We start from the raw sequence: 16,368 nt of genomic DNA on the forward strand, positions 1-16,368 counted from the left end.
TGGCCAGGAGGGATTTCAAAGGGGTTTACCCTTCCCTTTATATTTATGACATGCTCACTTTAGGGCCTCTTTGTATGACTAGAATGGTATAAAGTGGCCTTAATGTAAATGAGAATCACGTCCTACTATCTAGTCGTTACTAAAACCTAACCATGGTTAGTGCTATCTTTCCCCGTGTCATTCTCTGAAGTAGGATCTCTAAAGGGATTCCTCTGAGAAGGCCATTACACACTGAGCATACAGCTTGGCCAGTTGGGAATGTGATGACACTGGTAGACCAATGTTATCTCTAATTTTTTCTATCCATGTGCAGAATGAATTTTGTTATGTGCACCATATCAAGGTAATGTGTGCATGTGCACCACCAGTAGAAACAAAAAAACCTAGATATAATATATATTTTTAAAAAGTTACCATAGGGATAATTACTCCAGCCAGGACAGGTTAGGCATTTTAGATTTCACTACTGAAATAATTAAATTTAAGTGTAAGAGAGAAATAAAAATTTTGAAATGCATAGACCAGTCAAAAAACTAAAATAACACTTTGAAAGAAGTATTAAGAAGTAACAACAATAATAATACAAGTATGTGTTGGGAGGTGACTGTGAAAGACAGTGTGTGTGTGTGTGTGTGAGAGAGAGAGAGAGAGAGAGAGAGAAACAGAACACGTTCTGTGTGTGTTTGGGTGTGTGTGACAGACACACACAGTGGGTGGGTGTGGATGTGTGTGAGAGAGATGCAGACAGAGACAAGCACACACAGTTTGTGTGTGAGCCAGAGACACACAGTGTGTGTGTGTGTGTGTGTGTGTGTGTGTGAGAGAGAGAGAGAGAGAGAGAGAGAGAGAGAGAGAGACGCACACACACACCCCACAGCTTAGAGGGAATTTAGTAGTAGTCTCATTGCTCTAAGTATGGAGGTTTGACATACCCATGCATAGTCTGAGGGACTGACTCATGCTTTTCTTGACATTTGCTTCCAGTGACATTTGTCAATTTTAGGTTCATTGAAGCATGTGTGAAACAACAAATTAGTTAGCAAAAAATAATTACATAATAATTGAAGAAACCAACCCCTTATACTTGGAACTCCCTGAGTCCTGACATGACTGTGGTATTAATGTATTTATCAAGGGTGTTTCAGTAGTCTCTTATTGAGAAAAAAGGTTCTTCCCCATCATGTCACATAACTTGGGTTGCCCAACAGGTGGGGCCAGAGTCCAATTTGTCTTGGGCATCTTGGCTCACCTGCCTGCCACAGAAATTGCAGGTTGCAGAAGTCTTGTCCCCTGCAATCCCTCTGAAATGGCTCACAGAAGAAATGAGTAGGTCCTCCCACCCCTGCTTCTCTTCCTCTTCTGTTGTCCCTCCTCCGTTGTCCTTCTTCTATCATTATATACCTTCTCCCCATTCTCTTCCACTCCCCTTCTCTTTATCCTCCCTTCTCTTCTCCTTCTCCTCTCATTCCTCCTCTGAAATTCCTTCTCTACTTTCTTGTCTCTCTTTTCTCCTCGTAATATGCTCCTTCTTCTTGATCTCCCATCACCATAAAAGAATAGCCACAGTCTCTGTTATGCTACTTCTGCACAAAATTAGTTGCAGTTCGGCAAAACGCATTTTCCATTTCACTAGATTTAAATTCAGTTACACTGTTCACACAGAACTGAAATTCCAGAGAAATAAGATGGACAATATAAAAAGGATGAAAGCTTGTAAAATCCTTCCATTCCTAAATTATGGCAAATATTGTACAGGAGGCTTTGTAGAAGGAAAAATTAATGAATGTAAATGCAAGCACCTGGGCCAAGCTCAGAAATGCTTTCATTGATTTTTTTCTATATCCATTTAAACTTAATTGTTTCTGAATCTCTTTCACTGTTCATTATGGGCCTTATTCAAAGCCCACTGAAGTCAGTGGAAAGGGTTCCATCGATTTCAGATTGGGCCCTATAACAAGAAGCCTATACCGTAGCCAATGCCATGTTATAACAAAAAGCTTTCTGGAAGACTAAGGTTCAGAAGAACACTGTGTGATGTACCGGCAAGCCATGAAATATTTATTTATTGCTGGCACATTTAGCTGAGTATCACCATTACTGGTGCCCTAGTAAATATTTCATTAGCCGCTATTAAAATATGTACCTCACCAATACCAGAGAGTGCTCAGGTTATTTTTAAGTTTAACCTTTAGATCCATAAAACAATCTGTAAACTGAAGTGACAAGTTGCTGTCTGACAACCTGTGTGTAACAGAAATGCAACAGCCATATTATTATATCTATGCGTATGGGACCTCCTAGGTTATAAACTTTGCTTCCAAAGCTGTGCTGCTTTCATCTTCACTGATAGTGCTGCATAAGCAGAGAAGTAAATCAAAATAGCCCTGCTGGCAAAAACGTGAGTAAAAGCACAAGGGGCTAAATGTATATAATTGTGTTAATGATGTTAAACCAACGGTGTTAACCCAGGGAGGAGTTTGTTCATCAAATGGAAAAGAGTACAATTTGGTAGGAAAAAGCTCATGTAGTAGGAGAGAAGTAAAGTAGGACTCCACACCTCCCAGTGTGAACCTTTTCCTATTTCTACCACAGAACCTGCAAAGAACCTACATCAAATGTGCTGAAACACGTGATACTCATTGGGGCTGGGCGAAGAATTAATATCAAGTGATCGATTCAATGAGTTTTATTGATTTTTTTTCTGTTTGTGAGTAAATCACGATTTTCTCAAGCAGGTGCTGTCTGGAATAGTTATTGTGAATAACTATTGGCCTGTAACTTGTTTGCAAGCAGTTTATTGTGTGTCTGATATTCAAAATTCTAGTTGTTTTGATTGGATGTGTCGGTCACATGGTATGTTTCTGTTTTCCGAATGGATGAACTTAACTCTTAGAATCAGGTTTTGTTGATAACTAATTCAAAAATTGCTTCTGGCAAATTTTCTACAATATTATTATGTATTGTTTTCTATGATGGTAATCCCTAGGAGCCCCAGTCATGGACCAGAACCCCATTGTTGCTAGGTGTTGTACAAACACAGAACAAAAAGACCACCCCTGCCCCCAAAGAGCTTATTTGTTTAAAATTCATTGCCATGGTGAACATTCCTGCCATTCCACTTATCTTCTAGAATGTCCATGGAAAATAATCATCAAAGGGGGTCTGTACCGGGCTGATGGGTTCTAGGAGCTTGCACAGGACACGGGGCTCTTCTCTTGAACCACCTTGTGATAAAGTTTATTGTAAGTGCCTTTGTGTCAAGGACTCTGTCTTCGTTTGTACTTTGCATGGTCCCAAATACAATTCTGTTATTCAACAAATAATAGACAATAAGAGGATGGAAGAAAATATACAAGTAGGTGGACATCACTAATGCTAAACTGGATGTGTAATGCAGAATAAACTTGTTACTTACATTCTGTCTAGATACTTGTTCACATCTTCATCCTTTTCGTAGTCCTTACACAGCTGGGCTACCAAAGCTCCATAAGTAAGCACAAAGAGTTCTCTGCTCTGTCAAACAAAGGGGAAAATGAGGGTGTATATGGTTTGAGAATGAAAAAACTAGGATCAAACTCTTATTGCTCCTCCTAACTTCATACAGTGTCTTGGAATAAAAAGCCCAACATTTATTTTTATAGGAACCTTCTGTCTATGGACACACAGCCAGTGATATCCAGGGTGTGGATTCAGTATACCTTACTTTATTATCACCCCTCACTTAGGCCCCAGTATTGCAAAGGGGTCTGTGCAGACACCCCTTACACATGCATGGAGTACCATTTGCAAGACTGTGGTATTTCTAATCTCATTCTTTTTTATGACTGTAGCATCACGTTTGAATTTTGGAAGGAAGAAGAGTTATAATGCAAAAAAGTAAATCCAAGACTAATGGCATTCAGGATTATTGAAGCAATACAGTATTAGGTCTTTTACAAGAGTAGCAGCAACCTGGATGGTGAAATTCAATTGCAATAAAAAAGGCACAATGGTTCTGAGTCTTGTCATTTACATCTGCACACAGTGAATGCAAAATAGATACAGAAAGTGGTCAGTTCAGAACAGTAGCACTTTACACCCACTTTGCACTTGTTCTGCACAGGTGTAAATGACAAGAAGAAGCGGATGAGAATCAGTCCCAGAGTCTTCTCCTTCTCTTTCAGATATCTAATAAGAGGCCAATATTTTAAATTCTTTTCATCAGTAGCTCTTATTCCATTCTTAGTGCTATTGCACCTCCAGATTCCTGAACTGAAGAGTTTTATTCTGACGCTGTTTCTGTCACACATATAAATATATCTAATACTTTCCACTTTTAAGCCAGAAGTCTGTCCTGCTGCTAAGACTACCTGCTTCTAAAATCCTTATGTCAAATCAACAAAGTAGGAAGGCAAAAGAATGAACTGGCCAGGAAGAGATGGTATATTCAAGGGGATCTGGTTGTTCCCAGATGATTTATGTATATTAGGAAAAGTGGACCTTGACCTACTAAATTGAGGTAGAAGGAGTTACCCTGCATCTGCACTAGGGAAAAGGCTGAGGTTAGTTACAACATGCTAGCTAACCTTGACCACTTTTCCAGTGTAGACAAACTCAGAGACACCAACACCCAGTTTCCATGGAGCCATGCAGTTCGCTATAGAATGTTCAGAATTCTACAAAGCACTGGGTTCTGTGCTTGCTGGTTTACACCAACGCACCAGGGGCCTTCCATGACTGTGAGACGTCCCTATTAATACCATACCTGGGCTCTTAGGAAGAGAGCAGGATTGCTCAGACATATACCCGAACAATACGTCGTGTAAAGTCAAGTATAAGGGCTCCTGCCACCTTGTACATCTAAGTGTACATATTACAAGAGAAAATTAAGGGTTAGGCCCGGTCTACATTTGAAAGTTATACCCGTATAACAAATTTGGCTAGGGGTGTGCTTTTTTTTACCAAAATAGTTATACTCCTAGTATGGATGCAGTTATATCAGTATAAAGCTGCCTTTACCAGTATAATTTATTCCCTTACCAGTATGGGAATAACTATACTGATATAAGTACATTTATACTGATATAACTGCGTCCACAGTAAGGGGCTGCCCCCCTTTTAACTATACTAGTGCTGTTAAAGTGGTACAACTTTTGTGTGTAGGCAAGGGATTAGATTGTGCTCTTAGGCACAGTCCTGAGTACAGGTTGGTGAGTAAATGGCACCAACCTGTGAGTAGCCCCAGAAGACCAAGTGTCTCAGAGACTTTGGGACACAATTCCTCCTTTGCTCTGGGTTGGGGGAGGGGGTGCAATTTACTTCCATCCTTGAAAGGGTGCCATTTATTTTCCCCCTTCTGACTGGCTCTCTGCTCTAGTCAGTGAATAGGGGCAGTGTGGAGCTGAGCTCTTCCCAGCCACTTGCTCATAGAGGGGAGTATCCAGAGAGCAGGGATGAGTGCATCACAACTGATCCAGACCCCGAATTGGGGTAGGCCTTCTTCAATTGAGGGTCTTACTCAACCCTGCTCAGCTGAGTAAAACAGGAGCACAATTGAGCCCTTTATGACAAGAATGAAATTCCACCTGCTGGATTGTTCCTTCATTAGTAGAGGACTTTGTGAAATATGTAAAATGTAATGTTTTGTTGGGACTTTTAGAAAAAGCAGAACAATTCTGTCCTGGAGGAAAAGTTCTGATGACTTTTTTTAATGAAAATGATATTTGTTTATATTTGAAACACCTTGCACTCCACGTGAATTGCTGAAAAATCCAAAGGAATGGTAGGAAATATAGTAATCTAGATTTGCTGCATACCATGTGATGTGCTGATGCAGAGGATGAGATGCTTGGTAAATGCCAATCCTACAAGATAAAAAGAAGTAAAGAAAAATGATAAGGGTTCACACAATTCTTTATGTGGCTGCTGAAAGAAAGAAAGAAGCAAAATGTGATGGACTGAAATGTAAATGCAGTTCAAACTTTAAACAGAAATTTAAATCACATTGGCAGGAATAAGCCTCAGCTCTTAGCACAATGGGGTCCCAGACGAGCGTTCTTAGTTGCTACCACAATACAAATTATCTGAAGAATAGTAATTAAAACATCTCAGCTAGTACTTGGAGCCAAGGTGAAATAGTCTCTTTTTGTCCTACTCTGCTATTTAGGTTCCTTATATCTATGTCACATTTTTATTGTTGGTTAGTTCATTCTTTTCAAGAAAAAATATTAACCCTGGCTGGAGCTCTTTTAAGACAGACTTCGTCACTGGTTTGGAGACAGACAAATATTTGTGGTGCCTGAAAACAATAGATTTGGTGCATGAGCTGTTATCCAGACCTTTTCACAGGAGACTAGACTAGTACGGACAAATTCATTTTCACTGATGACCCAAGCCTTATTTTTCAAAATAGAAGGCTAGTGCCCTACACCATTGTGCCAACTAGAACCCATTGAGGGTAATTTTGAATAGAAGTTAAAAACTACATCATATATAAAATGGGTTGGTAGAATTGAAGACAATTCACCTTAAGTTCCTAACAGAAATAAGGAAACTTCCAATCTATACTTCTGGGCAAAGTTAATGAATGGGAAGATCCAAAAATGAACATCCTTGTACATGCACATTTGGCTGGCAGGCTCCTGAACAAAAAGTTAGAGCCAAGTGTTCTTAGGTTTCCAATAGTTGGCTATTTTACCCCTTAAAACCACAGTCAGAGAACTAGAGAATAATTGACAACCTTGGTTTTCTAGCCCTTTAATGGGACAGAATATTCTTCTTCTTCTTCTTTTTTTTAATGCTCATGCAGTGTAAGAAATGCTTCGGGGATAGTTTCCCATGCCAAGTCTTTAAAGTGGACTTTGGAATATTAGGAGAATATTAACAGATACTGCATATGATCAAAATACTGAGCAAACATAATAGTTGGAACAGCAAAAGGCATCCTTTTGTCTGTGGTATCCCCTGCTAGATGTAATACTGTATTGTGCAATCAATAGTTCCTCATTATGGGACAAATCCAGATCAGTATGAGTTTTAACATTGTTTTCAATGGGAGCAGATTTTGGCCTTAAGGACCAGCTTCTACCCTGTGAAGTGCAGGTGCACTATTTCCTGTCCCTCTCATGCAAGCAGGAATGTAGGATCGCTCCCGATCACCAGGAGAGGGCACTGGCCTCAGTGCTGGCCTAGCACCACACAGCAACAAGAGGGTGTGGTCCGCCAGCAAGGAGGCATATTTAGTTCTCCAGCTGGGCAGCTCATATGCAGCAGTCCTGCCTAAACCATCTGTCCCTGCAACTGAAGAATGGCTCATGCTAAGTGCAGAGTTCAGCCATCTGGATTCATCATGTTCCGGACTAGAGCTGGCTGAAAAACATTTCATATCACAGTCACAGTCAGGAGAAATTAGAATGTTTCAAAAGCAAATGTTAATGTCAATTGTTTCACAAATACTTTTCATTCCAAGATCTGATTTTGTAAGAAACTCAAACAAAAAAACATTCTCTTTTAAGTCACAGCATTGTCTGCTCACAAGAGGGTTAATATTTTCATTGAAGCCATAAATGTCTTCAGTGCAGCCATTCTAAAATTGACAGATTCATCCCTCGGTACATAGACCTACTAAAATTTGGTTCACATTTCTACTTTCTAGCTAGTCCACCATCATGACTGTACAAAACAATACACTTCAATAAAACAATAGCTAGCTATAAGTCCATGTGAAGTAATATTTATATATTTAAATAAGCCTTACTATTTTGTGATTATCTTGTCTTCTGTTCGTTGGCCGTGACATGTTGCTTGAATAATGATGAACTGTATGATCATTGGTTTATATCTTTTTTCCTTTAAGAAGCATTTTCCCCTCCAGTAACTGTATTTCTTTCTTCACCCTTCCTAAAGTTTTCTCCTCTCTTTGCGTTAGATCTGCTTGCTGTACTCTGCGCTGTTGCTGATGCTCCTCCTATTTACTACAAGCATTAAACCTTTTAGGAGAAATTTGATTGGCAACAGATCTGCTTCCGAGCACAACCACATAAATAGCTGCTCCATCCCTAGGAATGAATTGCAATCCAAATACACAACAGCAGGATCTCACTGTGTGAAATCAGGCCAGGCAACACCAAATGATTCTAAATTCTTATGCTCTGAGGGATAAAAAAGGTGGTCTATTGTTCATGCCAGTTTTTGCTGTGGAAAGCCAAACAAAAGCTTCCACAGTGGAAAATAAAAACCCAAATACAAGACACTGTAACATAAAGTAATTGGTCTTTAGATTCTTTTCAAAGATAAAATCAAGGAGCTATATTCAGCTGCAGCCTCTATCAGCTTCTGCTGGGCTACCATTGACAGGGCCTGGTAGTTAGAAAGACTGCCTAGAGGGTAGATGCAGGTGCTCCCAAAGCACCTCTCCTATAGCTTACAGCAGTGGTGCCCAACCTTATTACACAGGAGGGCCATATAAACCTAAGCACAACCTTGTGTGGGCCAAACATATTTTACATATTTTAATAAGATTTAAAATAGGGCTGTCAATTAATCACAGTTAATTCATGCGATTAACACAAATGAACTAGATTAAAAAAATTAGTCGTGATTCATCACAGTTTTTAATTGCACTGTTAAACAATAATAGAATCCCAATTGAAATTTATTATAAATATTTGTGGCTGTTTTTCTCCATGTTCAAATATATTGATTTCAATGACAACACAGAATACAAAGCATACACTACTCATTTTATATTATTATTTTTATTACAAATATTTGCATGGTAAAAAAGATAAACAAAAGAAACAGAATTTTTCAATTCACCTCATACAAGTACTGTGGTGCAATCTCTTTATCGTGAAAGTGAAACTTACAATGTAGAATTATATTTTGTTACATAACTGCATTCAAAAACAAAACAATGTAAAACTTCAGAGCCTACAAATCCACTCAATCCTACTTCTTGCTCAGCCAGTCACTAAGAAAAACAAGTTCATTTACATTGACAAGAGATAATGCTGCCCACTTCTTATTTACAATGTCACCTGAAAGTGAGAACAGGCATTCACATGGCACTGTTGTGGCAAAGTATTTATGTGCCAGATTTAAGTATTTATGTGCGAAACATTCGTATTCCTCTTCATGCTTCAAGCACTATTCCAGAGGAACCCTGGGGAAAGCGCTTCTGTAAACAATGGGTTTCAGAGTAGCAGCCGTGTTAGTCTGTATTCGCAAAAAGAAAAGGAGGACTTGTGCCACAAGTCCTCCTTTTCTTTCTGTAAACAATATCCCCCCTTGCAGCAGGGCATTTCCCTATCATCTGGGCAGCAGGTGCCCCTTGCCTGGCATAGAGGGGCATGCAATTTGCATCCTCCTGCAGCAGAAGAGATGAATTTAGTCCACTTTGTGAACTTAGTTTAGGCTCAAATTTAGGTCAAGGTCAAACATAAATTTAGAAATATGCAGGGTGGTTATAATCCTTAATGGGCCAGATTCTGCTACCTGGACTTATGGTGAGTAGTATCTAGCTGTACAAATAGTCCCATTGACTCCAGTCAGGTAAGGGTGGAGGTATCTAAACTACTATGACTGAAAATGTTTTCACAAATTCATTTTCTAAAATATTCAATCCAGTGTTAAGAGGCAAGTAAACATTCCCCTGCAGGGTTGGAAATGTGCGGGAAAGTTCATTAAAAAAACAACAAATAATTCAAAGTAAAGTAGGGGTAAAATTTTCAAAATGTCTAAGTTCCATCTTAAAAACAGATCTAGGGCAGGATTTTTACAAGAATTTGGGCACCTAAAGATCCAGATAGGCATCTAATAGGTGCTTAGTAGCCTACCTCCCATGCAGAGAAACACATAGAGATACATTTAAAAATACATTACAAATATATTATTATTTTAACAGTGCACTTTTATTTGATGTACATATCATTGTCTTTAATTCCTGTTAACTGCTGTAATAAAGTAAGCTTGTAAGCAGTGACAAAGCAAAGAACTAATAGACTATCTACTTTAAACCTGCACGATTTGTGTCTCTCAACATTAGCTTTTTCCCCAGTTCAGACGATATAGGGATAAATGACCTGAATGTACTTGGTTCATCTGGCAGGCTTCAGTGCACAAAGCCTTGATACAGCAGAGTGTTTAAGTACATGTTTAAAGTTGAGCAGGTAAATAATCCTGCTGAAGACAGCGGGACTGTTCATATACTTAAAGTTAAGCACATGCTTAGGTGCTTGACTGGATTGGGGTCTAAATAAGTAAAAATGTTCCATTTGATTAGAAATCAGTAAAGTTAACAATGAGTTAAAAGATCCACATTAATTTTATCATTACCCATTCATTTCTAGTTGTCTCTTTTATGCAACAGTTTAGTTGAATACACTGGGTAGACAGCATTCAACAAAACCAATATCTACAACGTTTAGCCACAAAGCAGAATGTGAACATCAGGTTATTTCATAAATTGCAAGAGGCATTTCCCTTCTATTGTTCAGAACTATTTTTAGAAGGGGGTGGGAGGATTTCCATTGGGGAAAAATATCCTCTTATATGATTGTTATACTTAATAAAATCTGCTGCACATATACCTGATACGAAAATCTGCATTTAATCTATCAAATGTATTTAAGTTACAAAACTCATCATTTTATGATCTGTTAAGTCTCTGTTATAACACAATACATCTGAAATGTTATTAATATTGAACTATGTTGTAAAACTGTAATGATGGTAATATGTATGAATCAATCCTCTGTTGTTGGAAATAAAGGAGATACAGGCTCTTTACTCCTCTGCACAGTGGTTCTGGGTTGGCTTGACTGATTCAGGGGATACTTGGGCTGCTAAGCCAGGGATTGTGAAGAGGAAAAGGGGGAAATTACTTAGTTCCCACTTCTGCAAACACTTTGGCACTGGTTTCAGAGAGCTACTTCAGCCTCAGATGTGCTATTCGATTTGTATTCATTATTGGATCTGGACCTAAAGTAAAATTACAGCTAAAGATTTCTGACAGTGGATGCTTTGTTTTAACGCACACAGTTTTTTTTAAAAAAGCCTGTGAATTACTGGAGGGAGGGGATGGAAATAATTTACTTACAAGAAGCATTTAAGATTATGTCCCAAGCCAACAAAAATAGGAATGTGCAGAGATAAGGGGGAACCGTGAAAGCAGACTTTTAAATCCTGCTATGCAAAATGGGAGTCACCTTAACAGCTTTCATATTGCACAAAATCATGGCCCGGTGTTGGAAAGCATAGGCGATAGTAAGTCTCTGCCATCTTTAACTGTGCACTCCCATGGTTTTGTGGGGCTTTGTCACAATGGCCCTAGAATTATGTAAATGAAAGTGTCAAAGGCGAATGTGATGGCTCAGATAATACACTAGATAACCATCCATTCAGTAAGTCATAAAGGCAGGCATTAAAACTGTTCATAAAACTGCTTGTTTTTCAGTAGTAGAATCCCACCCCAACTACTGAAAGGAACTGTTTCCCAGTTGTGCCTCCTTATCTTTGGGCACAAGTTCAAAACTTCTCTCCCACCACAAACCTCAGAAAGAAAATGGACTGTATTTTATTTTAAAAGCTAGTCCTAAAAATTATCCTAAATATAATAGATCCTGCAACTGAATCAGCACAAGATACTCAGGAGCATCATGTGAATGGATCCTATTGCCGATATCCAGTTATACATAAAAGGATGAATGACTTCAATCTACATTGTTTATTTTGCAATTGTGCAGGAGAAAAATATACACCGGAGTGCATAACACATGGCAGAAATCTTTGTTTTGTTGGAAAAATCTGTTGTATGAAATTGAAAAATACGTTATGCAGTAGTTCACTGTGTCTATGAAAGCTCTCCAGACATTACATGAAATACAATAGCTAAGACATTATGCAAACAGGTTGGGAACTAAATGACTCAAGTGATTGGTAATAGGATAATGATACCTTTCACTTCTAGGTTACTGGTTTGTATTCATCCTCCGTTGTTAGAGGTTTGTCTGATTTGTGAGGTAGATTCAAGCCAGTCCTTAGGGACCAGGTGTTTGCATTATAAAAGCATCTCTATTAATGATCCTTAACTGGCACCTTGAGTTCAGTTCCAGTAGAGAGATGAAGGTTGGCATGGAGAACATACAAATTCTTAGGTGTGGTCTCTCCAGAACAGGGTTGAAGCAATTTGGCAAGACAGTATGAGAAAGCTGGCACTGCCGAGTGTCTATACTGTAGTGGTCTGTGGATAAACAGAGGATTTCAGTCATCAGCCACCCGGACTGCTAGTCCAACACTCTTCATGAGCACTAAACTATGTCCAAACATCCCCCCCCCCTCAATTTTTCCCCCCCCACCCCAAAAGTCTGCTGAAGCTCAAAAAATGGTTGAGTCATGCATCACACCATCCACCCACACCAATGATACTGTAATAGATTGTCCAGTTAGGGAATGCTGCTCATTACAAAGCCGAGAAGAGCAATGTCTAAAAGACTTTGGGGGATCTGGGCCTAAGAAACTTGCCCAAGATCACACAGGAAGTTGTGGTAGAGCACAGACTTTAACATGGATCTCCCAAATCCTAGGGTAGCGCTCTGGACTATCCTTCCTCTCCCTTGCCACTCTAGCAGCTCACAGAAGCAATGATGCTCAGTACCTCCACTACACACCAGAGAGTAGGGACATCAGATGAGTTTGTTAGTGATTTTATGACCCAATATCCTCATATTGCCATAACTGATGTGTAAAAGGAAAATCCCTCCACCCCCTAACTAGGGAACAACTTTGAAGAATAGCAAGAAGGAAGCAAACTTTGAAGGAAGCAAAACGTTTTTACTTTTATAGGGAAATATGAATACCTGATAAAACATCCATAATTGAAATGGTTTGCTTCAGAGCTGAGTTGTTCTTTGTAAGTCATTCCTGAATAAGATGATCCAGCAATATTATTTACGAAATAGCATGAAAGGAATGAAAAAACAAAATATCCACACAGCAACAATGCTGCAGTACAAAGTTGTCTTTTTGCATGTACAGATTGCCTAACTCAACAGTCTTGAGTTTCCTATTGATTGACCTCTTGTCAATTTTACATCAAATGTATTTTTTGAGTGAAAGAATGATGGCTTGGGAAAGCCTGCCTCACCTAAAAAAAAAAACAGAAAATTGTGTGTCCAAAGGGCGCTCAGATGAAATCAATGGAAGATTTTAAAGTGAACTGAAGCTTAATGGAAGATCGTCATAAAATAACAATGCAGAAGCCAGAGAGATGTGATCTTCCTAATCACAAAGGGGGGGAGGGAGGAACCCTGTAGAAATGTAATTTAGTGGTGCATGAATTGTCTTTCATGTATAAATAGGTGGAAAATCATGTGATATTGTTGGATCATATTAAAGAAGTTCTGTATTAAAATCACAAATGAGTTTGATTCCCCATAGTTTAAATTCCAGGGTATTACTAATTAAGAGGTCTCTTGGTTTTTGGTACTGTTTTTCTCCCTCTCTGTGTGAAACTTGCAAGCTGCTAATTGCGTTAGTACATTCTAAGACAGAGTCTGTTCTCAAAGCAATTCACACAGAGAGAGACTCAAAGCAATACTCTGTAACAACAGAAACAGTACCCAGAGACTCCCCGTCCTTTTGTTGTATTAACAATTGTGATTAAAATAGAGATAGATGATGGATGCTTGGTGTGGATAATAACTGAATGATCAGGGAGGTGCCAGCCTAAGAATCCAGTGTCCATCGGCTGAAGAAGGCATCAAGTGGAAATAACCAGAGGACCCCCGGAGGGCAGACTGGAATCCACCCAACAAAGCCTCAGGAATGGGAGAACCAAAGAACAAGATAACATCTAGCAGCACGGAGCCGTCAGGAATGTGCCATCTGCTGATTGATTCATCAACAGCATGATGAAGCAATTCCCATAGACTGGCATAGGAAGAAATTCCTATAAAAATGGACTCTAGAAAGTGAGAACTTTGGGGTCTGATTCTGCAAACCAACTTCCAGGAGAACTTGTGCATCTGACAAGGCTCTGCTCCCTCCTCATGTCCAGGCCACCTGGCCAGTGGCTTGGCATGAGCAACTCTAAGGCTGGTAACTATGATAACAACCTTGCAGAACCTCTGTGTGTGTGTTTGTATGAATGAATGTGTGAATAAATATGAGATTGAATGGAATGTTATAGCTATAACTAACTGCTTACTATGATTCTTTCTGTATCCACAATAAATGTGGTATTTTGTCTTTTCCCCTTTTATAAGATCCTGCTGGTTTTTATTTTATTGGCATAACAATATTGGGAGAAAATAAAGCTTCAAAAGGTACTGGCAACAAGTTCTGCAGATGGCACTAAAGAAGTGTCTATGTTTGTGTGTTGATTAGCACTGAGCTGCATATACCACAAGCTGTGTATTTACCACAGAGAATAGTGCTAGCAGAATGCTCCCAAATGTTTCAGTGTATATTTCTGTACCACTGGTAATTTTAGCTAACGATTTTTCATTTCACTGGATCACAGTCCTAGAAAGGGCATTATTTTTAGGCCCTGACCTTACCACAAGTTATTCAGAGATCTGCCCATGCACAATGCATTGCAAGAACAGGGCCTTGTGTAGTAAACTCTTCAGGGCAGAACTTGTATCTTCATACATTTGTATAGTTGCTACTACAAAGAAGCTCTTATCCTGATTGTGGCCTCTGAACACTACAGTTATAATAAGAGCACTTTCCTGCACGTGTCATAGATTGTTTCCTACACTGTTTCTCTAAGTATACAATCTATGGCCCCAATACTGTAAAGACTTAAACATGTTTAAGTATATTAGGGTACATCTACAGTATGAAATTATTTCAAAATTATTCCATTTGAATTTTCGGAAGCTATTTTATACATTTGGTCTTCTGTGTCCCCACTAAAGTGCGTGAATTCGGCGGATTGCATCCACAGTACCAAGACTAGCATCAAATGTCAGAGCGGTGCACTGTGGGTAGCTATCCCACAGTTCCCGCAGTCCCTGCCACCCATTGGCATTCTGGGTTAAGCTCCCAGTGCATAATGGGGCAAAAACATTCTCACGGTTGTTTCTGGGTGTGTGTTGTCAGAAAGCTACGGCAGACAATCGTTTCGTGCCTTTTTGGGGTGCAGACGCCATACTGCTTTCAGCAGACGGTGCACCGCTGCTCTCCTGCTACTATGAATCCACCTCTCCAACTCAACTCTGCTCGGCCATCGTGAACCGAGCAGCACAGCTTCCGCCACCAACTTTGCTCTCCCGCTATTGCCGCGCTTCCGAGCTTCTCCATGTTGTCTGTCCTGGGCTCCAACCTCCGTGAAAACCACAGAAGACAGCCATTTTCAGCCTTTGTTCGGCTACCGTGAACCAAACGGCACAGCTTCCGCTGCCACTCTGCTCTCCTACATTTCGCGCCCTTTTTCCAGGATTGCCTGTGCAGGCACCATAGCCATGGAGCCTGATCAGATCTCTGTTGTAAATACCTTGCACATTATCCAACAGCAGGTGCAGCACCTGCAAAACCGGGCGAGGAAGCAACAACAACGCAGTTACGATACTGATGAGGACATGGACACAGACGGCACGGCATGCGGCCATTGGGAGATCATGGTGCTGTTGGGCCTGGTTCATGCCGTGGAACGCCGATTCTGGGCCCGGGAAACAAGCACAGACTGGTGAGACCGCATAGTGTTGCAGGTCTGGGATGATTCCCACTGACTGAGAAACTTTTGTATGCGTAGGGCCACTTTCATGGAACTTTGTGACTTGCTATCTCCTGCCCTGAAGCACAAAGACACCAAAATGAGAGCAGCCTTCTCAGTTGAGAAGCAAGTGGCCACAGCCCTGTGGAAGCTTGCAATCCCAGACAGCTACCAGTCGGTCAGGAATCAGTTTGGAGTGGGGAAATCTACTGTGGGGGCTACTGTGCTGCAAGTAGCCAACACAATCATTGACCAGTTGCTATCAAGAGTAGTGACTTTGGGAAATGTGCAGACCACTGTGGATGGCTTTTATGTGCTGGGGTTCCCTAATTGCGGTGGAGCGATAGATGGAACACATATCCCTATCTTGGCCCCGGAACACCGGGGCAACCAGTACATAAACCACAAGGGGTACTTTTCCATGGTGCTGCAAGCACTGGTGGATCACAAGGGACGTTTCACCAACATCAACATGGGATGGCCGGGAAAGGTACATGACACTCACATCTTCAGGAACTCTGGTCTATTTGAACAGCTGCAGGAAGGAATTTACTTCCCAGACCAGAAAATTACTGTTAGGGATGTTGAAATGCCTATAGTTATCCTCAGGGACCCAGCCTACCCCTTAATGCCATGGCTCATGAAGCCGTACACAGGCACCCTGGACAGTA

At 40.2% G+C, this 16,368-nt stretch overlaps 1 protein-coding gene across 2 annotated transcripts in view; it reads right to left on the bottom strand.

Annotated features, from left to right (window-relative positions):
* The window catches only part of TRAPPC3L (trafficking protein particle complex subunit 3L), a gene marked incomplete at both ends in the record, with an annotated part of 50,373 nt that extends 42,583 nt beyond the window's left edge, over positions 1 to 7,790 (bottom strand). Inside the window, 3 exons of one of the 2 annotated variants that reach the window (XM_084622051.1) lie at positions 3,416 to 3,513; positions 5,796 to 5,843; positions 7,736 to 7,790. In XM_084622051.1, coding sequence (XP_084478177.1) covers positions 3,416 to 3,513; positions 5,796 to 5,843; positions 7,736 to 7,777 — 188 coding nt within the window. The remainder of the gene's footprint in view (positions 1 to 3,415; positions 3,514 to 5,795; positions 5,844 to 7,735) is intronic. The other variant, XM_084622052.1, reaches the window with a different exon arrangement.
* Positions 7,791 to 16,368: the final 8,578 nt, after the last annotated feature.

This window comes from Lepidochelys olivacea (assembly GCF_965140295.1).
Source record: "Lepidochelys olivacea isolate rLepOli2 genome assembly, chromosome: 3".
NCBI lineage: Eukaryota > Metazoa > Chordata > Testudines > Cheloniidae > Lepidochelys > Lepidochelys olivacea.